The following is a 25,751-nucleotide window of genomic DNA, read 5'->3' on the forward strand; positions in this document are numbered from 1 at the left end:
AAAGCTGGGTTGCGGGAGGAGGGGAAAATCAGCACACAAATAATAAAGCGACACTCAGGGTGAGGGAAGAAATATAAGGGAAAGAGGTGCTAAAGAAGCTATACTCCAGGGGAGGGACACAAGAAGTGGAAAGCAAGCCAGTGCACACCAACAAGCAGCAAGCAAATGAGAGAGACAATAAAGCCAACCAAAGGCAAGCAATGAGCGGGTTCTAAGCCCACTGTGAAGTCTAGGTAAATCTATAATAAGGCTTTCACAGGCATAAGGCAGTTTGTGCTGTCTGGTGGGACAGAACTAAAAACAGTATCTTCTAAATATATCATTTTGTGTGCAAACAATCTTGAGAACGGGAGTGCACGTGCAAACAAAGGAAATTCACTTTTGACGTTAAGGTGGAACCACACTGCATAGAATGTGACGGTGAGGTGTGAGCTCTTTATGGCCAGCTTTTGCACAGCAGCATCCTTGAGCGGTGACATCGCATGAACAGTTTAACAGTTCACAGATGTTACTTGAGGATACAGAAACCTCATGGGATAGAAGGGTCAAGAACAGCTCAAAGCATACAAGAAATGCCAAACGTGGCTGGTGCTGAAGCATATTTCCACGCTGCTTCACACTCACCCTATGGCCCAGGAGCATTACACAACTTTGATGCTATACTTTGATTTATAGCGCTAGCAGAGGCGCTAATCCAAACCACCTTGGTATGAAATTAGGAATTTAAAAAATGCAGCTGTACTATAAAGTGTGTATATGGCATAAGAAGACTGGAGGGAAATATTTCCTTAGTGCAACTTACAAATATATGAACAAAGCCGATACTTCAATTGACAGAAGTGCTCACTGAGAGAGTAACTTGACAACTTAAGTAACATTTCCAACACGGTGCCTAGCTCAAGACGAAGCATTGACAAAGCTAATAAGTTCTGCCTTTGTTTTTTCTTTTGCATTCTATTTTACTAACTGGGTTATAAATAATCGAAAGAGGTTATAATAATGTTTGTTTTAAATCTGATAAACGTAATAGTTGTATATGTTGTGATGTATGTTAAATTAATATCCCAGGGTTCCAAACTCGTAATTTGTACCTTATATTATATGGAATTGTATTAGAGTATAGTAATGTGCAGTTAGTAAAGCGCCACTGCACCTGCTGAAACATTCAAATCAGGCCCCCTTTAACTGCAAGGTAGCCACGATTGTGGCAGCCTGTTTAGTAGAAAAATACAGCAATTTTTGGTGTTGAGGAGCTATGACAACTTTTGGCCCCAGCACCACTGCACCTGCTGCACCATTCAAACATGACTCTAATGCCGGCAAGGTAACTGCACTTGTGACTGCCTGTTTAGTAGTAAAATATAGCAATACTTGGTATTTAGAGGAGCTCTGACAACTTTTGGGCCCAGTGCCACTGCACCTGCTGCCCCATTCAAATCATGACCTTAGTGCCTACAAGATAACTGCACTTGTGACTGCCTGTTTAGTAGTAAAATAGTGCAAAATTTGGTGCTTCGATAAGTTATGACAACTTTTTGCTCTGGTGCCACTGCACCTGCTGCATCATTCAAATTATGATCCTATTCCCTGCAACGAAACTGCACTTGTGGCTGACTGTTTATTATTTATTATTTAAATCTTACATTTTACATGTCCTGGTAGTCAAAAATTCCCAAATTTGTTTTCTACACTTTTAGAAAGTTGTCATTTTCCTGCCCCTAGCGCTTTGTGCCTTCAGACAGTCTTAGCCACGAGATTGAGTGTAGCTGACAGAGTTTGTGAATTCCGCCCAGACAGTCACACAATAGTGGGATTAGCTGAGCTGCAATGGGCATTAACTGGCTTGATGGGGGGCAGAGCTGAGCACAGACCGCTTTCACCTGAATAGGCTGTGTCCTGTCCATTGCTTAATTTGTAAATAAAAATGTGCCTGTGCCCAAAGCCCTCCTCTGAAACATGCGGCTGCTGCAATTAAATGTGCGAACATGGAATACTGAGGCAGCGTAATCCTGAAGCCATCTCGGGCCTGTTCAATACACTTAAAGCCACTCCCTGCCCCTGCAGCTCACCCTTGCAGCTTTCTGCTTTCTCCCATTGTGACTCATTTTTGTTTTTCTCTTCCTCCATCTTTCCCATCTGTGTCTTTTGCTTGCAGTAAATGCTTGAGGCAGAAAAATAAGTGCCGTCCCTCAAAAATAAGTGCCGGTGCTCAGCACCGGAAACAACAAGCACAAATTAAGCACTGGTCCTGTCTGCTCACAAAATGCCTAACATTCCTGTATTTTCACTGCAACCAGATTGGGGCCATGGCATGGGAGTCAGGAAACTCAACAAACTTCAAAGAACTTTTCTAAAAATGTCTCCTCATGTTCTAGAAGAAAGGCACCAGCTTATAAAAATAGTGCTCTCAGACTCACTCTTCTAGTTCACTACTGGAGCTGCTGAAGGACTTTCAGAGGACTCTCTGCTGGTGTGATCTGCTGTGCACTTTGCCAGACTCCTATTGTACAAGGAAAGACTGCTTTGCTTTGCTGGCTGGAGCAGGCCTTGAATCGTCTGAATCTCTGCATCTTCACCTGCACCCAGGACTTCCAGTAGTGACTCCAAGGTCTAGTTTGCTAGCCTCCTTTTCAGAGCTACAGAAACATATCAGGTTTCCACCATCTTGAACCCGCCTGAACCCCACCTGCATGAGTCCTGAACCCCCAAGAGGTCCTCATCCACTCCTACACCCTTGGTTGTGGTGCAAAAGGTGCCCAGATGGCCATTTTCCAAAACTGAGGACACAATTTGGCCAAAAAGTGCTCTAAGAACCAGGAGGACACCAGGACCAACCTGCTCACCTTTCCGTCTGAGGTGCATCAGCAGTCAGATCAACTTCTCGGCTTCTACCAATATGTTCTTCTTTACAGCAGCAAATCCATTTCAGCTGTCCTTCGCCAAAGGAGTATCCGATCTCATGGAACGTTCTCTGCTACAGCCTTCTACCTCATCCGCCTGGGAATTTTTGACTTCCATCCCAACAGCTAAGTCAGAAGGTAAAAATCTTTACTGTAGCTTTGCTCCATGGCTATGCAAAGATGGCATGCCCCTCCCTCTATCTTGTCAGATACCTTTTTCTTCAAAAATGTTGTAAGTTCATAGGTGAGTGCTGAGTGGGCCCAATCCACCTCTTGTGTCCGAACCCCACTCCGTCATGGTTAGCCTTAACTTTTGAACTTGCCACGGTCTAGCACAACCAGAGGGCCTCAGTTGGCTCTTTTTCTGTTAAGACTCTATTTTGAACCTCAAACTTTAAAAATTCATAACCCTGGTTCTACTGATTGAATATTTGTCATTTGGTGTCATATAATTTATTAAAACTTACTCTATTTTTCTAAATTAGTGTGGTGTTTATTACTTTTTGTGTGCTGCATAAATACTTTACACATTACCTCTAAGTTAAACCTGACTGATTTTTGTGCCAAGCTACCCAGGGTCAAGCACAGTCTAATTTAGTGACTTTTTGTAGTGCACCTTGCAAGGGGCTGTGGCTGTTGCTTGACCAAGCTGACACCCTAGTGAACCAATGATAGAATGCAAATCTTATCTCTTCCCCTCATGTCTTTGAAGTCATTAGACTGTGACACGTTTAAGTTTATAAATATAAATGAGAGCAAAACTAACTTAGAAAGCTGCAGTGACATGCATTTTAAATGTGCAATTTGCCTCTATTTTACAGTTTGACATAAGTGCTTTTTCAATTAAATCACATGCTAGAAGGTTACTCTTGATGCTAAAATGTAATGTAGACTCTAAACTAGTAGTGATTGTAGTACTCTTATGTTTAATAAAAGATTAATGACTTTGAAAATATGTGCCAGTGAGAAAATGCAGTTCTCTGCTTTACTTAATCTAATGCAATAACAAAGCTTTTCAGTTTAAAATGAAAAGTTTTACTTATACAGATGAAATATTATTAATTATAAACTTATAATGTCTGCATATTATGTGTTTTATTAACAAACATTATTCAAATGTCGATATTAACCACAGATTACAAAATACTCAGTAGCGTGCTTGCCCAGAGTCTATTTTCACTCCTCCCTCAACTGATCAAAGTCGATCCATGTGGCTTCATACTCCATAGGAGCACTTCCCTAAACTTTCGTCACCTGTATCAGGTGATGGGAGTGGCACTTCCCATCTTTCCTAAGGTGGGATGCTGCTCCTTGGATTTGCAGCAGGCGTTCGACTACTTAGAATGGGAATACCTATACATGGTACGTAGGAAATTGAATATACTAGAGGAGTGCATTTGATGGGTTAAAGTATTATATTCCCATCCCACGGCCACAGCGAAGACGGTTAAACATATCTCTCCATCATACCATATATTCCGGGGAATGCAGCAGTGCTACCCGCTATCCCCATTACTGTTCATATTTGCAACAGAACCCCTCACTCAAAAGTTAAGACAGGAAGGAGACAACTGGGTAACACCTGACGGGAGTCGGATGCATACAGTATCCCTCTATGCGGATGACATGCTTCTGTATGTACGCGACATGAATAAGGAGCTTGACCGAGTGAGTCACGCCATCAAATAATTTGGTGCAATATTGGGCATGAAAGTAAACCATTCAAAATCCCTAGCGTTTTCATTCCGAGAGGGGTTGCTCTCCACTGACACAATCCCCTTGGGCACACACAAGATCACAGTGGCTCAACAGACATTTAGATATCTGGGTATAAAAATATATTGCTCCCCTACTGACCTGCTAGAGGGTAATTTGAATAAAGTGATAACGTCTTTACGAGCACAGATCAAATTCTGGACCTCGTTGCCCCTCTCAGTAGCTGGGTGCTTGGCACTGGCCAAGATGTTGATGCTCCCCAGGTTACTGTACTTCTTTGTGAACCTCCCAATGTGCATACCTCAATCGACCTTTAGAACACTAAACACATTATTGACAGAGCTAATATGAGCCACTGGAGGCCGCCATATTAGTCTTCAAAAACTACAACTACCCACGGATAAGGGGGGATGGGTGCACCCAATTTCTAAACATAATGCATAGCAGTGCAGCTGCAATGGCTGGCACACTGGCTAGCTGGCATTCACCTGCAGGAAATGAACTACACACCAGCACAATTGGACAATGGTGATTTACAATCGCTGGTCCTGCCCGGAAGCCCTGCTCGCAATCGGCAGCTGCCTCTGCTGTTGCAGAATGCGCTATGGTATTGGTGCAAGGGGCTTAGACTAACCGAGTCTCCAGTGCTATACGTGCCCAATATCCCCTTAAGCGGTCTTTCTACCTCATCTGGAATTCTTTCCACTGCACAGAGACATTGGGAGGACCCTGGAAGAGCTATTTGAGGAGGGCCACATATTGTCCCACAGAGAGTTTATAGCCCAGATTCAGCTCCCAAGTACCCGTTTTCTAACGGATGCCAATATATTGCATTTTATACGCCAGCAGTGGACTCCAATTGGCGAAGAGCCCCAGACGCCTGCTCTAGTACGGGCACTCTATGATATGGGGTTGGGGAGACATCTGGTTAAATGGCTGTACAGAGCGCCTCTTCAGGACAAATGGGAAACAGACTTGGCACGCCTGTTACACAATAAAGAGTGGAAATTCCTGTTGGGACATGCATCACATATTCCACAGGGCCTACTTGACTCCTCATAGAGTACACTCTCTTTTCCCAACCGCAAAACCTACATGTCCCCGTTGCCATGCTGAGGAGGTCGACCTCCTCCACATGCTGTGGGACTGTCCATCCCTGAGACAATATGTGACCGGGTCAGCCCGATCGTAAGCGAAGCACCAGCAGGACAAGAGTTGTTTTCGCGTTCCCATGTTGCCATGGGAACGCTTTCACGGCGAGGCCGGCATTTCGAGGTTGCCTCGACAACCTCCGATGACGAGGACACAGCGGATTGGCCAGCCGGAGGCCAAAAGCCAGGGATTCCCCAGGGGGAGGGGAGAGCAGCGAGCGAGGACGGGAGAGCAGAGAGCGAGGACTGGAGAGCAGCGAAGGAGGACGAAGGAGCGGCGAGTGAGGAGAAAGGCGGCGGTGGCGGCAGTCGGAGAGGACAGCCACACAAGCCAGAAGACAACCCAGAGGACGGATGGCAGACCCACTGGCCGGGAACGTGTGGAGACGACGCCAGAGTGGTACCGGAACCCACGGGGACCAGACCAGAAGACAGCGGGACCGGAGACCACCGAGAGGACCTCCACAGAGCCAGCCACGGCCCCGGAGGGTCGTGGCTCTGGAAGGTACGGTCCTTGTGGACAACTAGAGGGGCACCTTAAAGAGAGACAAGCTGGGGAAGGGAGGGAGGCAGGGTGAGGGGAGGACAGGGAGGGAGTCAGAAGGCACCAAAAGGGGCACGTAACGAGCACCAAAAATAAGTACGTTTAGGAGATAAGGCCATAGAGTCACAGCCCACAGTCCTCACTGGCACTCCCCTTCCTGAACCCATTCCCCAGTATTGTAGATAAGTAAAAGGACGTATGTAACGGCCTTCATTCCACTCACCATCGGTATTTATCCTTTTTTTTTCCCCTGTATGCTACCCGGGATCATGAGGAAGATCCAAACCGCCACCTAACAGGAAAGGAGGAAGAGAAGCACGCTAGGAAGACGAAGCTCACCACCCAAAGAAGCAATAGTCTCTATACCCCTTTTACCAAATCTTATACATCATTTATTTGAAATAACAAATAAATACTTACCTTAATAACCCAAGTTGCCTCTACTGAGTGTCTGTACTGTTGGGACTACTACAGTGGTGTCAGAAGTGGGATACTAAACCCCTCCTCTTGGCAGTCCAAACAGTATACACAATGAGTGAAAGTCCGTCCTTAGAGGCCATGGTCAAACAGCTAGCGGAGGGGCAAAGACACTTACAGCTGTATGGGAAGCCCAACAGCGAGAAGCTAAAGAGGATCGGGAGGCTCTGCAATCTGCTCTGAAAAGTCAGGCGACCATACTGGCTAATAATCAGCTAGTCCACGAAAGCGCGATGAAAAAACTAACCAAGACTATTGCCGCTAGTAAGGTACATCCGAACGTACCTAGTTCGGTACTGCAGAAATATCAGGAGGGAGAGGATCCAGAGTCCTTTTTTACCAATTTTGAAAGAGTGGCTTCCTCCGCCCTGTGGCCGGAAGATAAGTGGGGTCAGTACGTTGCTCCCTTGCTCACAGGTATCCTACAATCAGCATATCAAGCCGCCAACCCGGGTGGTGACACCCCTTATCAAGACATAAAAACTAGTATACTGGAAAGGGTGGGCCACGATGCAGAATATTACCGAGTTAAATTTAGTAAAATCAAATGGGGAGTCAACGAAGATCCTAGAACTTTTTATTTTCGGGTAAAGGATTTGGCATTGAAGTGGTTAGGCCATGTAGGAAATAGTCGGGAGGAGGTTCTTAAGACCATCATACTAGAACAATACCTAGACGGTCTGCCACCGCCTACAAAACACTGGATCAGGCAACACCCGAAAGTGGACACTGAGACGGCCATTGATCTCGCCTGTGCTTTTCACCGGTCTACCGATGTTAGGAACCCTCCGACACGAAACATCCTTAAACCGATCCTTCCGAACCCAAAGACCTTGTTAAAAAGTCCACCCGACCACCCAGTACCACGAAGATTTCCGGAAGGCCCACCTACAATGGGACCCCAATGTTATCATTGTGGCGAATGGGGACACATCGCACGTATGTGTCCGCAAAAACAGGATACCGGGGAACCGATGGAGATAGGGATGGCAAGACGGAGGGTACTATGTACAGGAAAGGGTGCTCTCAAATTTAAACTAATGATAACCGTTAATGGGGAAAGGGTGTATGCCCTGGTTGATTCTGGCTGTAGCCAATCGGTAATCAGAAAAGACGTGACGCATGACGACTCAGAAGAGAAACAATGGGTAACCATATGTTGTATACACGGAGACAAGGCCCAGTATCCGATAAAAATGCTTCCAATCGTGTGGGGACCCTATCAGGATTTCCTCCCCGTAGGAATAATGCCCCAATTAATTGAGGAGTGTATCATTGGGACAGACTATATCCACTTCCAAGAGTTGTTGGACCACGTCAGAGATAACAAGGAAGTCAAAGATTGGTGGAGAGACGCTCCTTTTGCAAAGAGTTGTATAGAGTGTCCAGCTGATCGTAGAAAATTGTCACGAAAAGAAAAACGACATGAGAGGGAGGAATATCGGAAGACTGCAAGTGAAAAATCTTGCGGAGAAATAGTGGCAGAACTTCAAGAAGCCCCTAGTAGTTTTAGCCAACAACAGAGAGAGGACCCCTCCCTTACCCACGCTTGGAGGTCAGCCGTACCAGAAGAGACTGAGGAGGTGGGTCCCTACTTTGTAGTACAAAAAAACTTATTGTATCGAGTAACCACCACACGGTTGGGTATACGTAAACGGCAACTTCTAGTACCTACCGATTATCGGGATCATGTTCTTGCACTAGCACATAATCACCCAGGGGGAGGACACTTGGGGAGAGAAAAAACTGAAGAATATTTGCTCAGAAAATTTTACTGGCCTGGGGTATACGCCCACATACGAAGGTATTGCGCCCAATGTCCCCGATGTCAGTTAACCGAACCTGGTAGGCCTAGGAAGGCACCTCTTTTTCCCCCTTCCCATTATAGATATTCCCTTTAAAAGAATAGGGATGGACTTGGTCGGGCCCTTAGTTCCTTCATCAAAAGGACACACCTACATCCTGGTCATTGTGGACTATGCCACACGATACCCGGAGGCTATTCCCCTGACGAGTATGACGACCAAGACAGTCGCCCAAGCCATGATTAATGTCTTTGCTCGACTTGGGTTTCCCCATGAAATTCTTACAGACCAGGGTACCCCTTTTATGTCCACCCTAATGTAACAAGTGTGAAAAACATTGGGGATAGCTCAGATCAGAACATCCGTTTACCATCCTCAAACAGATGGACTGGTAGAACGATATAACCGAACCATTAAAACGCTACTTAGAAAGATTATCAATGAGACAGGGAAAGATTGGGATCAAAAGCTGCCACTAGTTCTGTACGCCCTACGAACCCACGAACAAGCATCCACGGGGCATAGCCCATTTGAGTTGGTGTTTGGACGCCAACCTCGCTCCCTACTAGACATGGCAGTAGAAGCCTGGGAGGCTGAGGCAGCGGAAGGGGAGACTCCGTTATTAGAATATGCAAAAAAATTGAGAAAACACCTACACAGCTTATGGGCCGACGTGCATGCACACTTGGAAGAGGCCCAACGAACTCAGAAACTCCAATATGACAAAGGAAGCAAACTACGGGTTTTCCAACCCGAAGACCAGGTCCTAATAATGAGGCCCACCTCCGAACACAAACTCCTCGCCAAATGGCAAGGCCCATATTGCATTATCAAGGCAGTTTCCCCCGTCACCTACCTTATTGAAATATCCTCCCATCCGAGGAAAACACAAATATACCACGTAAATTTGCTAAAAAAATGGGAAACACCTGAACAGCCTAACCAAACCATAGAAATGGGTCGTTTCATGTGCCCCAACAAGACACTAGATATCGAGTTCTATCCCTCCACCCCATCCACGGAGGTTATTTTACCCTCGGTAAACGATACTTTATATGAGGGGCAAAAACAACAAGCCCGTACAATACTGAAACAGTGGAAACCGCTGTTTTCAGAGAAACCAGGAAAAACTTCCCTAATCCACCACAACATACGAACAAATCCCGATACAATCACTAGAGAGCGTCCATATCGTATTCCAGAAGCTAGGAAACAAATAATTGAGGAAGAAACAAAAAGATGTTATCCTTAGGAGTCATCGAACCCTCCAATAGTCCCTGGTGTTCACCGGTAGTCCTAGTACCAAAACCCGACGGTAGTGTCAGGTTTTGTATCGATTTCCGCAAACTTAACGTGAGCTCCCTCTTTGACACTTACCCCATCCCAAGAGTAGACGACGTTCTCGAAAAATTAGGAAGAGCAAAATACATGTCCACTATCGACCTAACAAAAGGATACTGGCAGATTCCCTTAGCCGCTCAGGATAAGGAGAAAACAGCCTTTTCCACCCAGTCAGGGTTGTATCAGTTCACCGTACTACCTTTTGGGCTTCACGGGGCACCCGCAACCTTTCAGAGGTTGATGGATAGGATTTTAAAACCCTTTCCTACATTCTCTGCCGCATACCTAGACGATGTAGTCGTTTTTATCGAATCATGGGAAGAACACTTGGTACACATACAGAAGATATTCCACGCCCTCAAATCAGCCGGCTTAACAGCCAATCCCAAGAAGTGTATCATAGGTAAGACAGACATCTCCTACCTGGGTTATCGGATTAATCAGGGTACCCTACAACCTCAAAACCCAAAAGTGGAGGCTATCTTGCATGCCCCTCTTCCACACACTAAAAAGGATTTACGTTCATTTTTAGGGTTAGTGGGCTATTATCGACGTTTCATTCCGCATTATTCCTCCATAGCAGCCCCCCTTACGGACCTCCTCGCTAAACACCATCCCAATCGGCTTTTGCCTTTTTCGGAAACGCAAAGTAGGAGTTTTGAATGACTAAAGGGCTCCTTAACCTCCAACCCCATCTTACGCTGTCCGGATTTTACAAAACCCTTCCACCTTTACACCGATGCCTCGGATGTTGGGCTTGGAGGGGTTCTAACGCAACCGGATGCAGAAGGGCTTGACCACCCCGTAGTCTATATCAGCAGGAAGTTATTTCCTCGGGAGCGTAATTACCCAATTATTGAGAGGGAATGTTTGGCTATCAAATGGGCCATAGACTGTCTACAATATTACCTCCTGGGCCGACCTTTTATATTATTCACGGATCACGCTCCCCTTACGTGGTTAGCTGCACATAAAGACTCGAACTCCAGGATACTCCGCTGGTTCCTTGAACTCCAACCCTTCTCTTTTCAGGTACGCCACGTGCCCGGATCTCGCCAGGCCCCCGCGGATTATCTGTCTCGGTTTCCCCTATCTGCCACTGTCCTAGAGCAGGACAGCTCCTGGGGAAGGGTGTGTGACCGGGTCAGCCCGATCGTAAGCGAAGCACCAGCAGGACAAGAGTTGTTTTCGCGTTCCCATGTTGCCATGGGAACGCTTTCACGGCGAGGCCGGCATTTCGAGGTTGCCTCGACAACCTCCGATGATGAGGACACAGCGGATTGGCCAGCCGGAGGCCAAAAGCCAGGGATTCCCCAGGGGGAGGGGAGAGCAGCGAGCGAGGACGGGAGAGCAGCGAGCGAGGACGGGAGAGCAGCGAGCGAGGACTGGAGAGCAGCGAAGGAGGACGGAGGAGCGGCGAGTGAGGAGAAAGGCGGCGGTGGCGGCGGTCGGAGAGGACAGCCACACAAGCCAGAAGACAACCCCGAGGACGGAGGGCAGACCCACTGGCCGGGAACGTGTGGAGACGACGCCAAAGTGGTACCGGAACCCACGGGGACCAGAGCAGAAGACAGCGGGACCGGAGACCACCGAGAGGACCTCCACAGAGCCAGCCACGGCCCCGGAGGGTCGTGGCTCTGGAAGGTACGGTCCTTGTGGACAACCAGAGGGGCACCTTAAAGAGAGACAAGCTGGGGAAGGGAGGGAGGCAGGGTGAGGGGAGGACAGGGAGGGAGTCAGAAGGCACCAAAAGGGGCACGTAACGAGCACCAAAAATAAGTACGTTTAGGAGATAAGGCCATAGAGTCACAGCCCACAGTCCTCACTGGCACTCCCCTTCCTGAACCCATTCCCCAGTATTGTAGATAAGTAAAAGGACGTATGTAACGGCCTTCATTCCACTCACCATCGGTATTTATCCTTTTTTTTTCCCCTGTATGCTACCCGGGATCATGAGGAAGATCCAAACCGCCACCTAACAGGAAAGGAGGAAGAGAAGCACGCTAGGAAGACGAAGCTCACCACCCAAAGAAGCAATAGTCTCTATACCCCTTTTACCAAATCTTATACATCATTTATTTGAAATAACAAATAAATACTTACCTTAATAACCCAAGTTGCCTCTACTGAGTGTCTGTACTGTTGGGACTACTACACAATATTAGACAGGAATCCATAAAACACTTTGCGAGATCACTGGATCCTCCTATTGGGACTCCGCAGATCACTGCATATTAGACCTTTATCCCAGACACGTGAAGGCTGTAGTAGCTCCTAGATTTGTAGACCTAGCACTTATACTAGCCAAGCGACTACTAACAATCCGCTGGAAGACCCTGACTCCACTATTAGATCTAACATGGAAAACAGACTTGTTACGTTGTGGGGAGGTGGAAGGTGTGGCCCTACGTAAGGTGGAATATAGGGGACTACGGAAACGTACCATATAAACAGAATGGGGAGTGTTGCTGGAGCACCTTCGACAACCTGGTTCAAATGACATGCAGGAAACTGCAGATGCTGCAGATGTCAATGGGACTAGCTGAACTTCGATCCCCTGGTTTACACAACTCCCAAATCCTATCCCAACATATCAATATTATGCCTATTCACAATACTGGAGTGTGGAGCTAGATTGCTGGGGTCCACTTCACTTCCCACACAGTGCTACATATACTGAAGCAGACCCATCAGGAGCAGAGAGCAGGTTAAAGCTTGTTGGGGGTGGGGGGAAATGGTTTAACTACTTCATCCTCAGTCGGCTGCAGACACTGAGAGAAGCCCATTTGTCAGGGATTAGAGCACACCTAAACGGCAAAGAGAATATAACTGACATACATTCCACTCTACATAACACAGGGGTTAATCAATTGTTTGGCAAGTCTAGCCCTGCAATAATACTGTGACAACATGGTGGGCCCACTTGCTTACAGTTAATTATTTACTACAATATTTGCTAACTCTTGTTTTGGCTCCACCCTGGTAAGGCATGCAACGAATGCTATGAAAATCGAATTGCATTAATCACTGCTGTCTCTATTTACTTTAGGTTCTCGACTATGCTTCATAATCCTACACTGTCATCTAGTGGTCTCCGCTAGTTTACCTGAAATAAAGTATCTAACGCCATTCGACTTATTATGCTGAGACAAGACTGTATTCACTGTTTTAAAAAATGCAGATAAAAATGTTTTTTTAAAAATCAGTAACTGCTGTTAGAGCCATCACCTACCTCAAAAGCTGTGCCTGAACTGTAACCAACTCAAACCAGTTCCAGGACCTTAGACAGTGGATCCACAACCCCTGTTACAAAAATGAGTTTAAAATTATGACCCACGCCAGTCTACCCTGTTCCTGTTCACAGTTGTTCTTGACCAAGGAAGGGAGCTCTCCATAGATTCCTCAAAGAAGACATTTGAGACCAGGGCTGGTGTTTGCATGACAGCCAGTCTCTCAGAGTTGAGAGGATTTAACCTGAAGTCTTCACCTTGCTGCAGAAGTTGTGGGGATGCCTAGACAATAGAAGTCTGCCGACTTGATTAAAGAGGAAAAGAGGTTAACTAACAACTCAACAGAGACTGTTCAGAATGCGATACCCAGCAATACCCCCTGTGTGTTTGGGACACCAAGAAGAAGACAGCTATCAAGTCAACCATTGCCATAAATCACTTGTATAGCAAGAGTTCTTCTGGTCTCCGATGGTAAAATTATAGTGCATGAAGAAGTGATACTGTAGAGCTGAGTGTCAAGTGGCACTTCTACAGGACTGGTGCTGCCAACATGTAGCGCAAACGCGGGGTCCCACCATGGAAAGGCTGGCAGAAAGCTGAGTTGCAATCAGCCAGGCAGCGTTGAGTTCAGCCCCGCCCTGGGTGAGTACACTTCGACCGCTGTCACCCTGTTGGGAACCATGTTCCTGGCGGGGACGGCGGTCCCCTGGCAGGTTCAACCTCCAGGGTTGTAATGTGGAGGTTTGACTGCCACAGTTGCAGTGGTCCAACCATTACCACAGGCCCTTAATGATTTATGGAGACATTAAATACCAACCTTTTATCTCCTTCAAATTTTCAGTTAAAGATAGCATAATAGTGAGTCAGCTGGGTGTGTATTAGTTCAAACCAAAAGTTAATTACTTAGTAAAGAAGCAAATACGAGGATGCTCACATAGAGATCCATTGTTACTCCTTACATTTACTAGCAACCAGTGTAGTTTTTGGACTAATGGTGTACTAAGCTATCTTCTAGAAATGTTAGCGGCCACTTCAGCCAAAATCTGAGCATTCCATCTTTTTATTTTGTTTCAGTAATCTGTTTTGGAGCCTCAGTGACTCTGGCAAAGTGTGTCTGTGGGATTCTGTCAAGAATTGTTAAAGTCTGCAAAGAAATTTGATAAATTAGTGTGTTGTCTCCTACAACAGTTTTCACCCCTATGCCCGTATCACAGGGTGAAAGTAAACTACCTTGTTCTTCATTTTAACAGTTGGTGATCTTGATGTTGCCTTTAAAAAGTATCAGATATATTTTCCAGATGACCATTCTAACACAATGCAGTCTTTATATAGAGTATTCACCCTGGAACCAAAAAAGAAATAGCCTATTGATGGCATGGTTAATTTTTCAGTACTGGGAAAGGGATCACATGCCCATTCACATCAGTATGAGCATTTGGATAGTGTTTTTGCAATCATGAAGTTATCAATCCGGGTGTAACAACAGAAAGAATGCTCAACACTGGCAATGAGTTAAGGTTAGGATCGTCTAGCTGTCCCTGATGCAGGTTGTAGACTTTAACCCATGGAGCACTGGTAACATCCCTAGCCACAATGTTTCTGTTCCGCTTTGTTTTAACATGCACTTCCAGAATGTGAAGCACTATAGATATTTGATTGTTGCATGACGTGATATACAATTTGATAAAATTATATTCTATTGCTGATTTTTCTGTTTGGCATGAATCCAAGTTTTCTAACTACTGTTAAATGATCAATGTCATTCATGTACGTTCTTCAACATGTATGTTGCTTCTGTTATTTTTCCTATTCTGAAGTTTCAAGAACATAGAGGCTGCTGTACACAAAACATGTATAGATGGGAATTTTCCAGATCACAAATGTCATACACTGTTGGGTGCCTGGAGCCATTCATAAAACTGAACTAAGGTAGAAGGATGGTGTTGATAAGTTGTATATGGTGAATGGGGACAATCCAATCGACAGGCCCCATAAGTAGGAGTTACTGGGAATGGTTTGTTTTAAAAGCATCTGTAACTAAAAGTGGTTTAAGTATTATCTGATGATGGTTGGTAGTCTGTGAGCTATAGTTTAATAGTCTTAATTCTTGAGTTTTCTTCCACGTATTGACTTATCGTTATGTTTTCAGAATTATGGTAGAATGTCTGTCTAAGACATGTAGACCCAGTTTAAAGTGAGTATTTGTTTAGATTCCTATAGCTTCTTTGCTATCCGTTGCCTCTTAAGGAACTGTCTTTCACTGGGAGGAAATGGAAAAAGCATACTTCTGAGTGGGCAAATTTGACCTCTCAGACTAGGGGAACGATGTTATTAGTTGTCACATGAAGCTGAAAGTCGGGACATGAGGTCCTAAGAAGTTCTGTCACTTTGTAGTGTTTGCAAGGTGAAAGTAGCCTTTACTCAATTTATGGATTGCTTAATCCTCTAGAGGACCAATTACAACTAGCTACTCACAGGAAGATGATAAAAGATGTAGTATTTTAAGAATTGTGTTTCAGTAAAATGTGAACCATTCAGCCTTATAGAGCAGTCTTTCAGCCGTGTAGGAATTACACGTCTGTGACTTTATACAAGTATTGTATATTATTCATATTCATTGTAGGCACAGTCTTTCTTGGGTCACTATAGTTTGCCAATGATTCTATTGACAATTCAATGGAGGAAGTGACAGCACTGGGAACCAAATATTTACTTTGGAAATATACAGCCCTTATTGCGGGAGGGTAGTAACTTCAGAACTTTACAAGAGGGGAAATGTTTCTCAGCACAGTGAAGAGATTTTCAACACTCAGCAGCTGATATGCCATCTCTATTTATAAAGCATGCTATCACCGTGAGGAACCCCTTATGACCAAATGTGTAAAGGTTGCATGGACATCTAGAATAAATGATTTGCTTCTTTTATGCTTTTTTATGTTGACTACTTTATTTAGGATTCTTGTTGTGGTAATCAATTTAGTCCCTTAGGAGTATCTTAAGTGCAATGAATTGGAATGGAAAAACTTTTCTTACCTAGAAGGTTCTGCTGGTTCTTTAAAAATAAAGGCCTGATTATGACTTTGGCATCAGTCCCAAGAAGGCTGCTAAGTCAGCGGTCTCCCACCCGCCATGTTCCAATGTTACCGATGGCTCAGCGATGGTGTTCCTGATAGTGGTGGACGTGATCAGCAATACAAGGTATATTTTCCCATAAGTGTTGATGCAGGTGTGTTTATTTTTTATACCAAATTAATTCCAAAATGTACACATATGCATGACACGTGTAAATATACTTTGTACAAGTACCACTCCATTGCTGGATTCTGGGCCATATATGCCCAGTCCAGTCAATGGTAGTAAATGTGAAAGGTACTTACATGGAATTTTGGGCCTTTATATTTGGGGTGGAGTTGCTGATGTGAAGGGGGGGCTGGATAGAGGGGTCCACTTTGGAGACTGAAGGGAAAAGAATGGAATGGGGAAGCCAGCACCCCATTCCATTAGATTCCTCTATCTCAAAGCAGACGGTCTCCCCACAACACTCGGCTCAACAGGAAAGCACATCATGATCTTGATGGCGGTCCACTTGTCTGCACCTCCCTCTAACAGCTGTTATTCCCCAGCCACCATCAAGGTGGTCGGCAAATGGCTGGTGGTGTCGCGGGACTCCGACGGTCTCTAGTTCAGCAAACCACCAGCATTGTAATTCATCTGGCTGACTGCCTAGTCGGCAGTTGGAGTTTCTGACCCCACCGTGAGGCCGGTGACAAGACTGACAAACTCATAATCAGGCCCTAAGTGTAGGTTGGTGACTGGTCATGTGTAGGCTTGTATGTAGTCTGATGGGATAATGTGTGTGTGAGTTATGAATAATAATATGAAGAGGGTAGTGCAGTTTAGTTGTATTACTCATACAGAAACAAGATGAGAAATTATAGATGGTCAAGTGGACTTCCGACCAGATGTAGAACAACAAAATCATAGTGTTTGTGACTGGAAAATTGTCTTTAACAGTGAAGCAAACTCATTTTACGATTGGGAAAAAGCCTCTCTGCATCATGAAATGGGTTTTACAACTCATTTCATTTCTTAAAATTTAATTTTTAGGAATTAGAATGAAAATAGCACCCTTTCAAATTTGTAATTTGCAGTAAGATACGTGAAATGGTTAGTGGCCTCAATGGTGGCCTTAAACCATTTACAAGTTGACAACTCCTCAAAGTAGGTGGTAATTCATTTGCAAAGGGATAGCTATTCCTCTTGGACAGCTTACCTTTTGTGAACAGTGTGGGGCAGCCTCTGCTGCCATCTATATCTTTCCAAGTGGAAAACATTTTCTCCATAATGCAGCACCTATTCCTTTAAGGAATAAGAGCTGCTTTAAAAAAATGTTTCGCTTTGGAAAGCGAGCACAGGGATGGTAATCTGCTGTACCATCCCCTAGTTTGTAGCTATTTGTAGGGGGTTAGAATATATTATTTGGTCAAGTTGTTCTGCAACCGCGTGCTAAACAGAATTTTGTGATGTGACATTTTAGTACATTGTTTACATTGATAACTACAGGCATATTTCTACCTGTTAGCACCTCTGGCCCTACAGAACAATTGTATACACCTTCTCAATGTTGGCGTGAAAGAAGGCCTTAACAACAACTGCTTGTTTTACCCTATTTAACGAAACTCTGCAGGTTACAGTTAGTGGAATATGGTTTTACTGTTATTGTTCAGGAGTGAGGATATGGTCCCGTCTCTTACGAAGTGAAATAATGTGTGTAATGTAAATTGTGAGCAATATTTATTCTTTCAATAAGATTGTCTCCAGCCAGTGGGTCAAGTATGGAAAGGCTCAATAACAAAGAAGGGAATTTGTGTGTTTTTTATCTTTACTCTTCTCTTTACCAAGGAAAGAAGAAAAAGGGAGAGCTTGTGCTGAGCCTCTTTACATTGCTATTTCTCTATAGCACTATGTGGCTTAATTAGTAACGATAAAACCAGTTTATTACTAGTAATTGTACCTTGTGCAAAAGCGCAAAGAGGGGGGTATAAATAACCAGCACCTTTTTTCCACAACTCTTTTTTTTCCTGAGTACACATGACCTGCAATAATGTGTAGATGTGTGAGCTGACTCTATAAATGAAACTATACAATATATGTTTGCAATTATGCAGACTTGCTGACTTAATCACCCATTTCATGTTAATATACCACTGAAAGGGACGCTCCCAAAAGAGCACGTTGCATGTTGAATGTATTTAATGCAGTTCTTAATTTGTGCATGTTGTTTCTAGTGCGGAGCACCAGCACTTATTTTTGAGGGTTGGCACTTATTTTTCTGCCTCAAGCATTTACTGCGAGCAAAAGACACATATGAGAAAGAAGGAGTAAGAGAAAGATGAGAAAGCGTCACAATGGGAGAAAGCAGAAAGCTGCAAGAGTGAGCTGAAGGGGCAGGGAGTGGCTTTAAATGGGGTAAAGAGCTCCAATATGGCTTCAGGATTACGCTGCCTCAGTATTCCATATTTGCACATTTAATTGCACCAGCCACATGTTTAAGAGGAGGGCTTTGGGCACTGGCACGTTTTTATTTACAAATTAAGCGCTAATTTAATTTATGTTTTAATAGTTCTGAAATTCAGTAGAATCGAGGAATTTAACATTCCTATTTACATCCTTGTAGAATTCTGATATTAAATGCAAGTGCATTTTGTATGTGGCTGAGAATACGAAAAATTTATCTTGTTTATGTATAATTTGAAGAACCAGCATCATATCATGAGCAATAATGATTAAATATTTGACAGGGTTTGGAATCTGGATCTGGAAGTGGAAGTGACATTGCTTTAATGAAACAGTCCACAAAGAACATGCTGCCTGTTACCTATGCCGACCCTGTGACCCCATGTCCAGTGAATGATTCTGGAGCCAAACCCAAAGTTACAGTAAGTTTAGAATGACCATAAAATATGTCACATTTTTCATCAATAACAGTTAATGGATTTGGAGTCAAAGTTAGGCCATTGAGAGATTTATATTAATCTTTCATCAAAATTGTTTCGTTTTAATTAGCTCTTCGAACTCTGCACTGACTGGAATGCAGGCTCTCCACTAACAATCAACAGGCAATGATCACAGCTTTTGAACCAGCTCAGACATTGCACTCAAAGAATTAACATTTTCTGCAATGCTGAAGTAGCTGAGTAAACTATAATGGGATGTGGGTCAGGACTTACCTCATTGAAACATATTCATTGTGTGCCCAAGTTTACCAAATGCAAGTCAGTCATAAGGGGTTGCTCCTTGGGAAACATACACTAGAGCTAGAATTCACAGTCACTCACCTGGAAAATGTCAGTATTTTACATGCCTCAAATTTGTAAGGAACTTTTATTTTATAAACAAAGGGATGTGTTGCATGTCGTTGAACACTTGATAGGGAAAGGAATAGTGGGATTAATATCCAGAAGGATATGATAGAGGATTAAAATCAATAAGATATGATCTTCCTCCACCTTGAAGCTGGGAATGCATCAGAGGTGGAGGCAGCTGCCTTGACTTCCTCCATTGCTGCAGGCTCTGCAGTGAGTAATCTATCATTACTTGGATGGACTTATGTGTCTCTCTTAATTTGGATCCAATGTTCCAAAATGACAGATTTTAAGATGGATTCCCCTAACAGTTGTTGCCAGTTGTGCCTGAAGGAGTGCATGGCAAGAGTCTTTGTGGGTCCTGTGTGTTGTATTTTGCCAAGTAGGTGATCCCATTGAGATTTATTATAGCCCCTCCTCCACATCTCCTTCTTCTTCAATACTTTAAGGGATTATGTTATTTGGGGATTTTATTATACCATCAAGGTGGTGATTATGTTACCCACAAACCCAGTCTGTCAAATGTAGGCTGTGAAATTAGTTGTCTGCATTCACATCACAGGTGCTGGGTGTATTGTCCACTTTACTAAATACTCTATTGCAGTTTGCTTTTGCTTTACCAATTGTTTTTTTTTTTTTTCCTGCTACCACTTACTCATTGTCTGGACCTTCAATGTGGATCTTTATATGAGAGTGGCTGTAAGACATTCCACAAGCTGAAAACAATAATGTCAAAATACAACCTTATTTAGGTAGTTCGTTTTCTAAAGTCAATAAAGAGAGTTTTAATAGTTGTAAATTATTTTTTTAATGAATTAATATAATTGATTGATAATTGATTAACAAAGTTATGCATTTCTTGAGATGATGCAAAAATAAACAATGCTTCTGTTGACAAGCAGTAGGGATTTGATACCTGTATGTCCTTTCTCATGCATTCCTGCACTTCTGCAAGAACTCTTTTACATACCTAAGTGTAACGCCTACTTAATTCCCATTTTTCATATAATGTTTCAATCACATAAGCAGTTGTTATTTTCTAAATACACGTCAGCATATACCAAAACTCTTTAGTGGGTGGGTAAGGGTTTAAGTAATCTGGGTTCTGTTGTTTTGAGACATGTTTGTAGCGTCTTTCAAGTCAAGAAGAGGTTATGGAAGAAACATTTAATAGACATATGTGTCAGCCTAGCGAGATCTGCAAATCACGCAACATGGGTTACATAAAGTTCAGAGCATGCTTTTAAACATTAAAGCAACAACGGTTTCTGAGCCTAACAATCATTCTTGTGTTAGTAAATAGTATTATGATTGAAATTAACTATTGGGGGCCTTATCTATCCCCCCTGTGATGGTTTGGAACCATCATAGACTACTTCAATGATTGATTCTTCAATTAGTTCAGCTTCTTGTTTTTACACTTTTCATTTTCTTCCAATCTCTTATATTCTTCACTCACGCTTTTACTCATTTCTTAACCCCTGTTCATTCTTATTAATTTGTTATCTCTGTTTCTCATTAGTAACATTATCATTGTGCAGCAGTAAGAACGAGTTATGATACATATATTACTACTTCAATTGGAATTAGTATATAGCTAAGGATTCCACCTCCTATTTCATCATGTTCCTATTTAGCAAACACTTTAGAGAAGCTTTCAGCTATAGTTGGAGTCTCAACATGTTACAAATCTATTTTCAAATCAGTAATGTTATTTGCATATGCCTCTATCCTTTTACTTTCATCAGCCATATAACTGCTACAATTTTCAATTCTTAACATTTTACAGACTGTACCCTTTTCAGCTAAAAGAATGTCTAAAGCATATTGACTTTGTAAAACTACTGGCCAGTGTTTTCTAGCAATATAGCTACAGATGTACTTGTAGCTAATCTATCTACTACTGTGGATAGCCTTCTTATCTTTTTATTATCCAATAGTGTATCACAGCAAGAGTGATTGCTCCTAATATTTCTCCCACCATTCGTGTCCCTTCATTCATTCTTCTCATATATCTTCTACTTGCTGTAGTCATTGTCAATGCATTTAAAGAATCTACATGAAACATTTTGCGAAAGATTAATCCTAAATTACATATTCCCTCCCAAAATGCAGGTACTTTGAAATAAGCATGTGTTCCACAAATAAAATACACTCCTGATATAGTTGGATCATCCTCTTGTAAAATTTGTCATTCACCCCCTAATAACTTAAATACTGTTTTCGACTAGTATTTTCTTCCCATGTATTAGTCGTTTATAGACACATATCTTTCCAGTCAGTCTCTCTTCTAACCTTTGTTTAGGTACCGTTATCTTGTTCCAGAATTAATCTTCCTCTCCCTTCCATACATTCATTTGCACATCATTCTTATTCTTCTCAGCCTTTGTAAGTCTTTCATTTTTTTTCTAACATTTGTATGAAAACATTCCTCTGTTTACTAATTTTACTTGTTCAATTTCTCTCATGTGCTTTAACTGTATTTACAGGGAAATAAGGTCTAAAATAGTGCCAGACTGTCTCCATTTCCTTAGAATTTGGATGTTAGTTCATGTCTTCCATTAATGGTAACTTTAGAAAGCACCATATCACAATTCAAAAAGTAATATTCAAAATGCCACAATCTATATGCTAAGCTAAGCAATGTACTGCAAGAAGTGGCATAAGTGAGTGGCGTGTAAGGACATGAGACTTGTTCATCTGCCGAAAAAGACAGGTATGCCCAAACAAAGCAATCCTTAACATCTAAAGCCCTAATGTAATCTTTTACTAATCACTAATAAACATTAATTGCATAATCATCCTTCATATAAGTCTACAAAGGATGCTTTCAGTTTGTCTTCATCTATTGTGAAATGATGTGTTGCATTCTGTAAGAAATATATTGTCTACCCAGTTTCAGGTGTGAAATAAATCACTAGAATAATAGCTATAGCTACTAATGACATCAATATAAGAAAAGTCCCTATCTTAACTCTAGTTCTAGTTACAGTACACATGTTTTCTCTATCATATCTACTACCAAATTAATCCTGTTAATAGCAGCAGCAAGATATATATATACATAATAATTTATATACATTTTTCAAATCTTCTTTCTTGCTCAGTTTAATCAGTCAGTAAAGTTTTCTTTATTTCTTTTTTAGTAAATCTTCATTAGACAATCTCTAAATCTACTTCGTGTTCTCACCAACTGTTCTCCCTAAATTCTTTCTTCTTAATCTCGGTCCTAGGTAAATTTCATATTACTTCTACTTTTTTTTCTCTGTCCATTCAATGCCTTTTGAAATTTCAAATTTCTTGTATCCTTTCTAGAGTATCTCTCTCCAGTTCTTTCAGGGAGGTTTTGGTAGGTCTTTGCTACAGTCAAGTATGTCAAAGATGGGTATGTTCAGTATTTGTTCCAGATAGTAAAATCCATTCAAGTGATGAACATCTTCAACAAGTTACTCATGCTCTTTTCGACCTTCTAAGTGTGTTTGCTGCTTCTTATTTTTCACTAGCACCACTTGATTCGTCCTCCTCTTTGATTATTTTTATTGATGGTAGATCATTGCTCACACTCAACCCTTGTTTGTTTTTGGAATTCTTCTGCTAGATCTCATTTATTGTTCTTTCATTGTTGTAGTTGATACCAGAACTTGTACCCTCTTCTGGGTCTTCAAGTTCCCTCAATGCCTGTGTTTCCGTCTGAACCTTGGGCTCTGAAAATTACAGTTTGCACCTCATAGTTGTCACCACTCTGTGAGATGTCTGTCAGTTGGACCACTTCACCTGTTAGAGTTTCTTCACCCCAATTTCTGCTTCACTCATTCTGATCCCTGTTTTCTTCTCATGCAACATTCTGTGGCATGTACACCAAGGCTCTAGGCTCTGTTTCTCCTTCTGGATTTCCTGCCTTCTGGGTGTGTGAAGCATGAACCCAGTTAGGAATTTCAGCACACTTTACAGCAGTGTTTGTGATCAGAATTACCTGAAAGGGGCCTTTTCAACAGGGCTCAAAACAGACTTTGTTACATGCTTCCTAATGTAAATACAATCTCCAGGATTTAGATTGTGGCACTGTTCTTGGTTTTGGTTCTCAGTTACAGCACCAACCTTTCGAGACATAGACCACATCAGACAGTAGTCAAAGGACTTTGCAGTAGTCAAGTACCATGTCATCTGTTATATTCACAAGCACATTTGCTGGGACTGAAGGTAATCGCATGGCTCTCCCCATCAACACTTCATATGGAGATGACCCAGTTTGGTGTGTTTTGCCGACCTATAAGGACTAAAGGTAAAGCATCTGGTCATTTTAATGGTGTTGATGCAAAGACATTGGCTAATCCTGATTTAATAGTACCATTTATTTGCTCAACTATTCCGGAAGCTGCTGGACGGTAGCTGCAATTAAGTTTCTGATTGATTCTCAATGCTGCACATAACATTTTTTTAAATCTCACTGTTAAATTGAGTACCTTGATCTGCTTCCAGAGACACAGGCATACCATACACTGGTATCAGTTCTCTAAGTAGTAATTTAGCCACTGTGAAACTGTCACTTCTTCTTCTTGGATATGCCTCCACCCACCGGGAAAAGATGCAGACACCAGAATGAACCTTAGCCCATTACAAAGTGGCATTTCAATGAAATCCATTTGCATCCTGTTGAAAAGTCCTCCTGATCTGCCTACATGACTCTGTATAACATGTGTTCTTTTATTCACACCTCTTGGAAAACTCTTTTGCTTGTGCTCTAAACCCTGGGTTATACCAATATTGTTTGAATATTTGAATCATGGTATTTTAACCAAATGTGCCTGTTCATGTAGATGTTGTGTCACTGGGATAAGATGTTGTGTCACTGGGATAAGTAAACTGTCTGGTAATATTGGTTGTCCTTCCAATGAAACCCAAACATTATTGTCATCATTCTCACATCCTGCTTTGATCCAACCTTGTTTTTTCTCATTTGGTGCATTTTCTTGCATGTGTCTCAATTCATCCCAATACATAATCGCACAGTAACTTGCCACTTCATCAGCATACCTGTTGCCTATTGTGACATAGCTACAGTCGCTACTATGCGCCGCACATTTTAAGGCAGTTATTTCTATAGGTTCTTGTAAAGCCTCTAATAGATCTCCCACCTGTTGCTCATTTCTAACAGGCGCTCCTACAGATGTCATGAAATCTCGCTGTGACCACAATTGCTGATAGTCATGGACAACACCAAACCCATATTGGCTGTCTGTAAAAATTGTCACTCTTACTCAATTGGTTTGTTTGCATGCTCCAGTGAGACCAATCGATTCCACAACTTGAGCCAATGTAATTCCTTGCAGCCATAATGCTTCATCTACTGCTTGAATAGTGCAGACCGCATAGGCTTCTTTTAAGGACCCTTATTTGTTCTCAAGCCTGAGCCATCCACAAAAAGGACATACTCTGGATTAATCAATGGTTCACCTTTTATGTCTGGTCTGGGTTTGGTGCACAAATCTGTGACATCAAGGCAATCATTTTCATAATGATCTGACTCATTTTCATCAGGTATTGGCAACAGAGTGCTGGGATTTAAAACATCACATCTTTTTAACACCACATTGTTTCCAGACAATATCTGTTGCCGATATTTGGTAAGTCACCAATTTATGAGGTGCTGTGTTTTAGTTTTGGTTAATAACACCTCAACCGAATGTGGGACCAAAGCAGTCAAAGGAAATCCCATCATAATATGTTCACACTTCTCAAGACTGCCACTCACCACAGCCACCACTTTTGAGCACCCAGGCAAAGTAGAGACCACAGGATTAGGAGTCACAGGGAGGTATGCAACTGGTCCATAAATTTGAGTTAACACTGAGAGAGCACACCTTTCTCTCTCACTGCAAACAGAATAAATTATTTAGTATAATCTGGCATTCCCAGTGCATGTGTGCGGCAGAGACTTTCTGGAGACTCCAGGAATGATTTCATGCATTCGTTGTCCCATGGAATCAGGTCAGTCATGTTTTTATGAGTCGTCCTTCGTAAAGGTTTTGCCACCAGGGAAATGTTGGATATCCAGTATCTACAATAGCAAACCATTCAAACATTCCGACCTCTTTCTGAGTTTTTGGAGTGTTCATTTTTAAAGCCATTTCAATCCTGACTTTGGACATCTTCCTTGTTCCTTTTTCAATTTTGTGTCCCAAGTATTATACTTTTGTCTGACAATATTGGAGTTTCTGTGGT

The 25,751-nt window shown here is 42.6% G+C and overlaps 1 protein-coding gene across 1 annotated transcript in view; it reads left to right on the forward strand.

Annotated features, from left to right (window-relative positions):
- The window catches only part of DLC1 (DLC1 Rho GTPase activating protein), a 1,219,048-nt gene that overhangs the window by 509,678 nt on the left and 683,619 nt on the right, over positions 1-25,751 (forward strand). Inside the window, exon 4 of the mRNA XM_069200770.1 lies at positions 18,966-19,103. Coding sequence (XP_069056871.1) covers positions 18,966-19,103 — 138 coding nt within the window. The remainder of the gene's footprint in view (positions 1-18,965; positions 19,104-25,751) is intronic.

The sequence above is a fragment of the Pleurodeles waltl genome, chromosome 1_2 (assembly GCF_031143425.1).
Source record: "Pleurodeles waltl isolate 20211129_DDA chromosome 1_2, aPleWal1.hap1.20221129, whole genome shotgun sequence".
In the NCBI taxonomy this organism is placed as follows: domain Eukaryota; kingdom Metazoa; phylum Chordata; class Amphibia; order Caudata; family Salamandridae; genus Pleurodeles; species Pleurodeles waltl.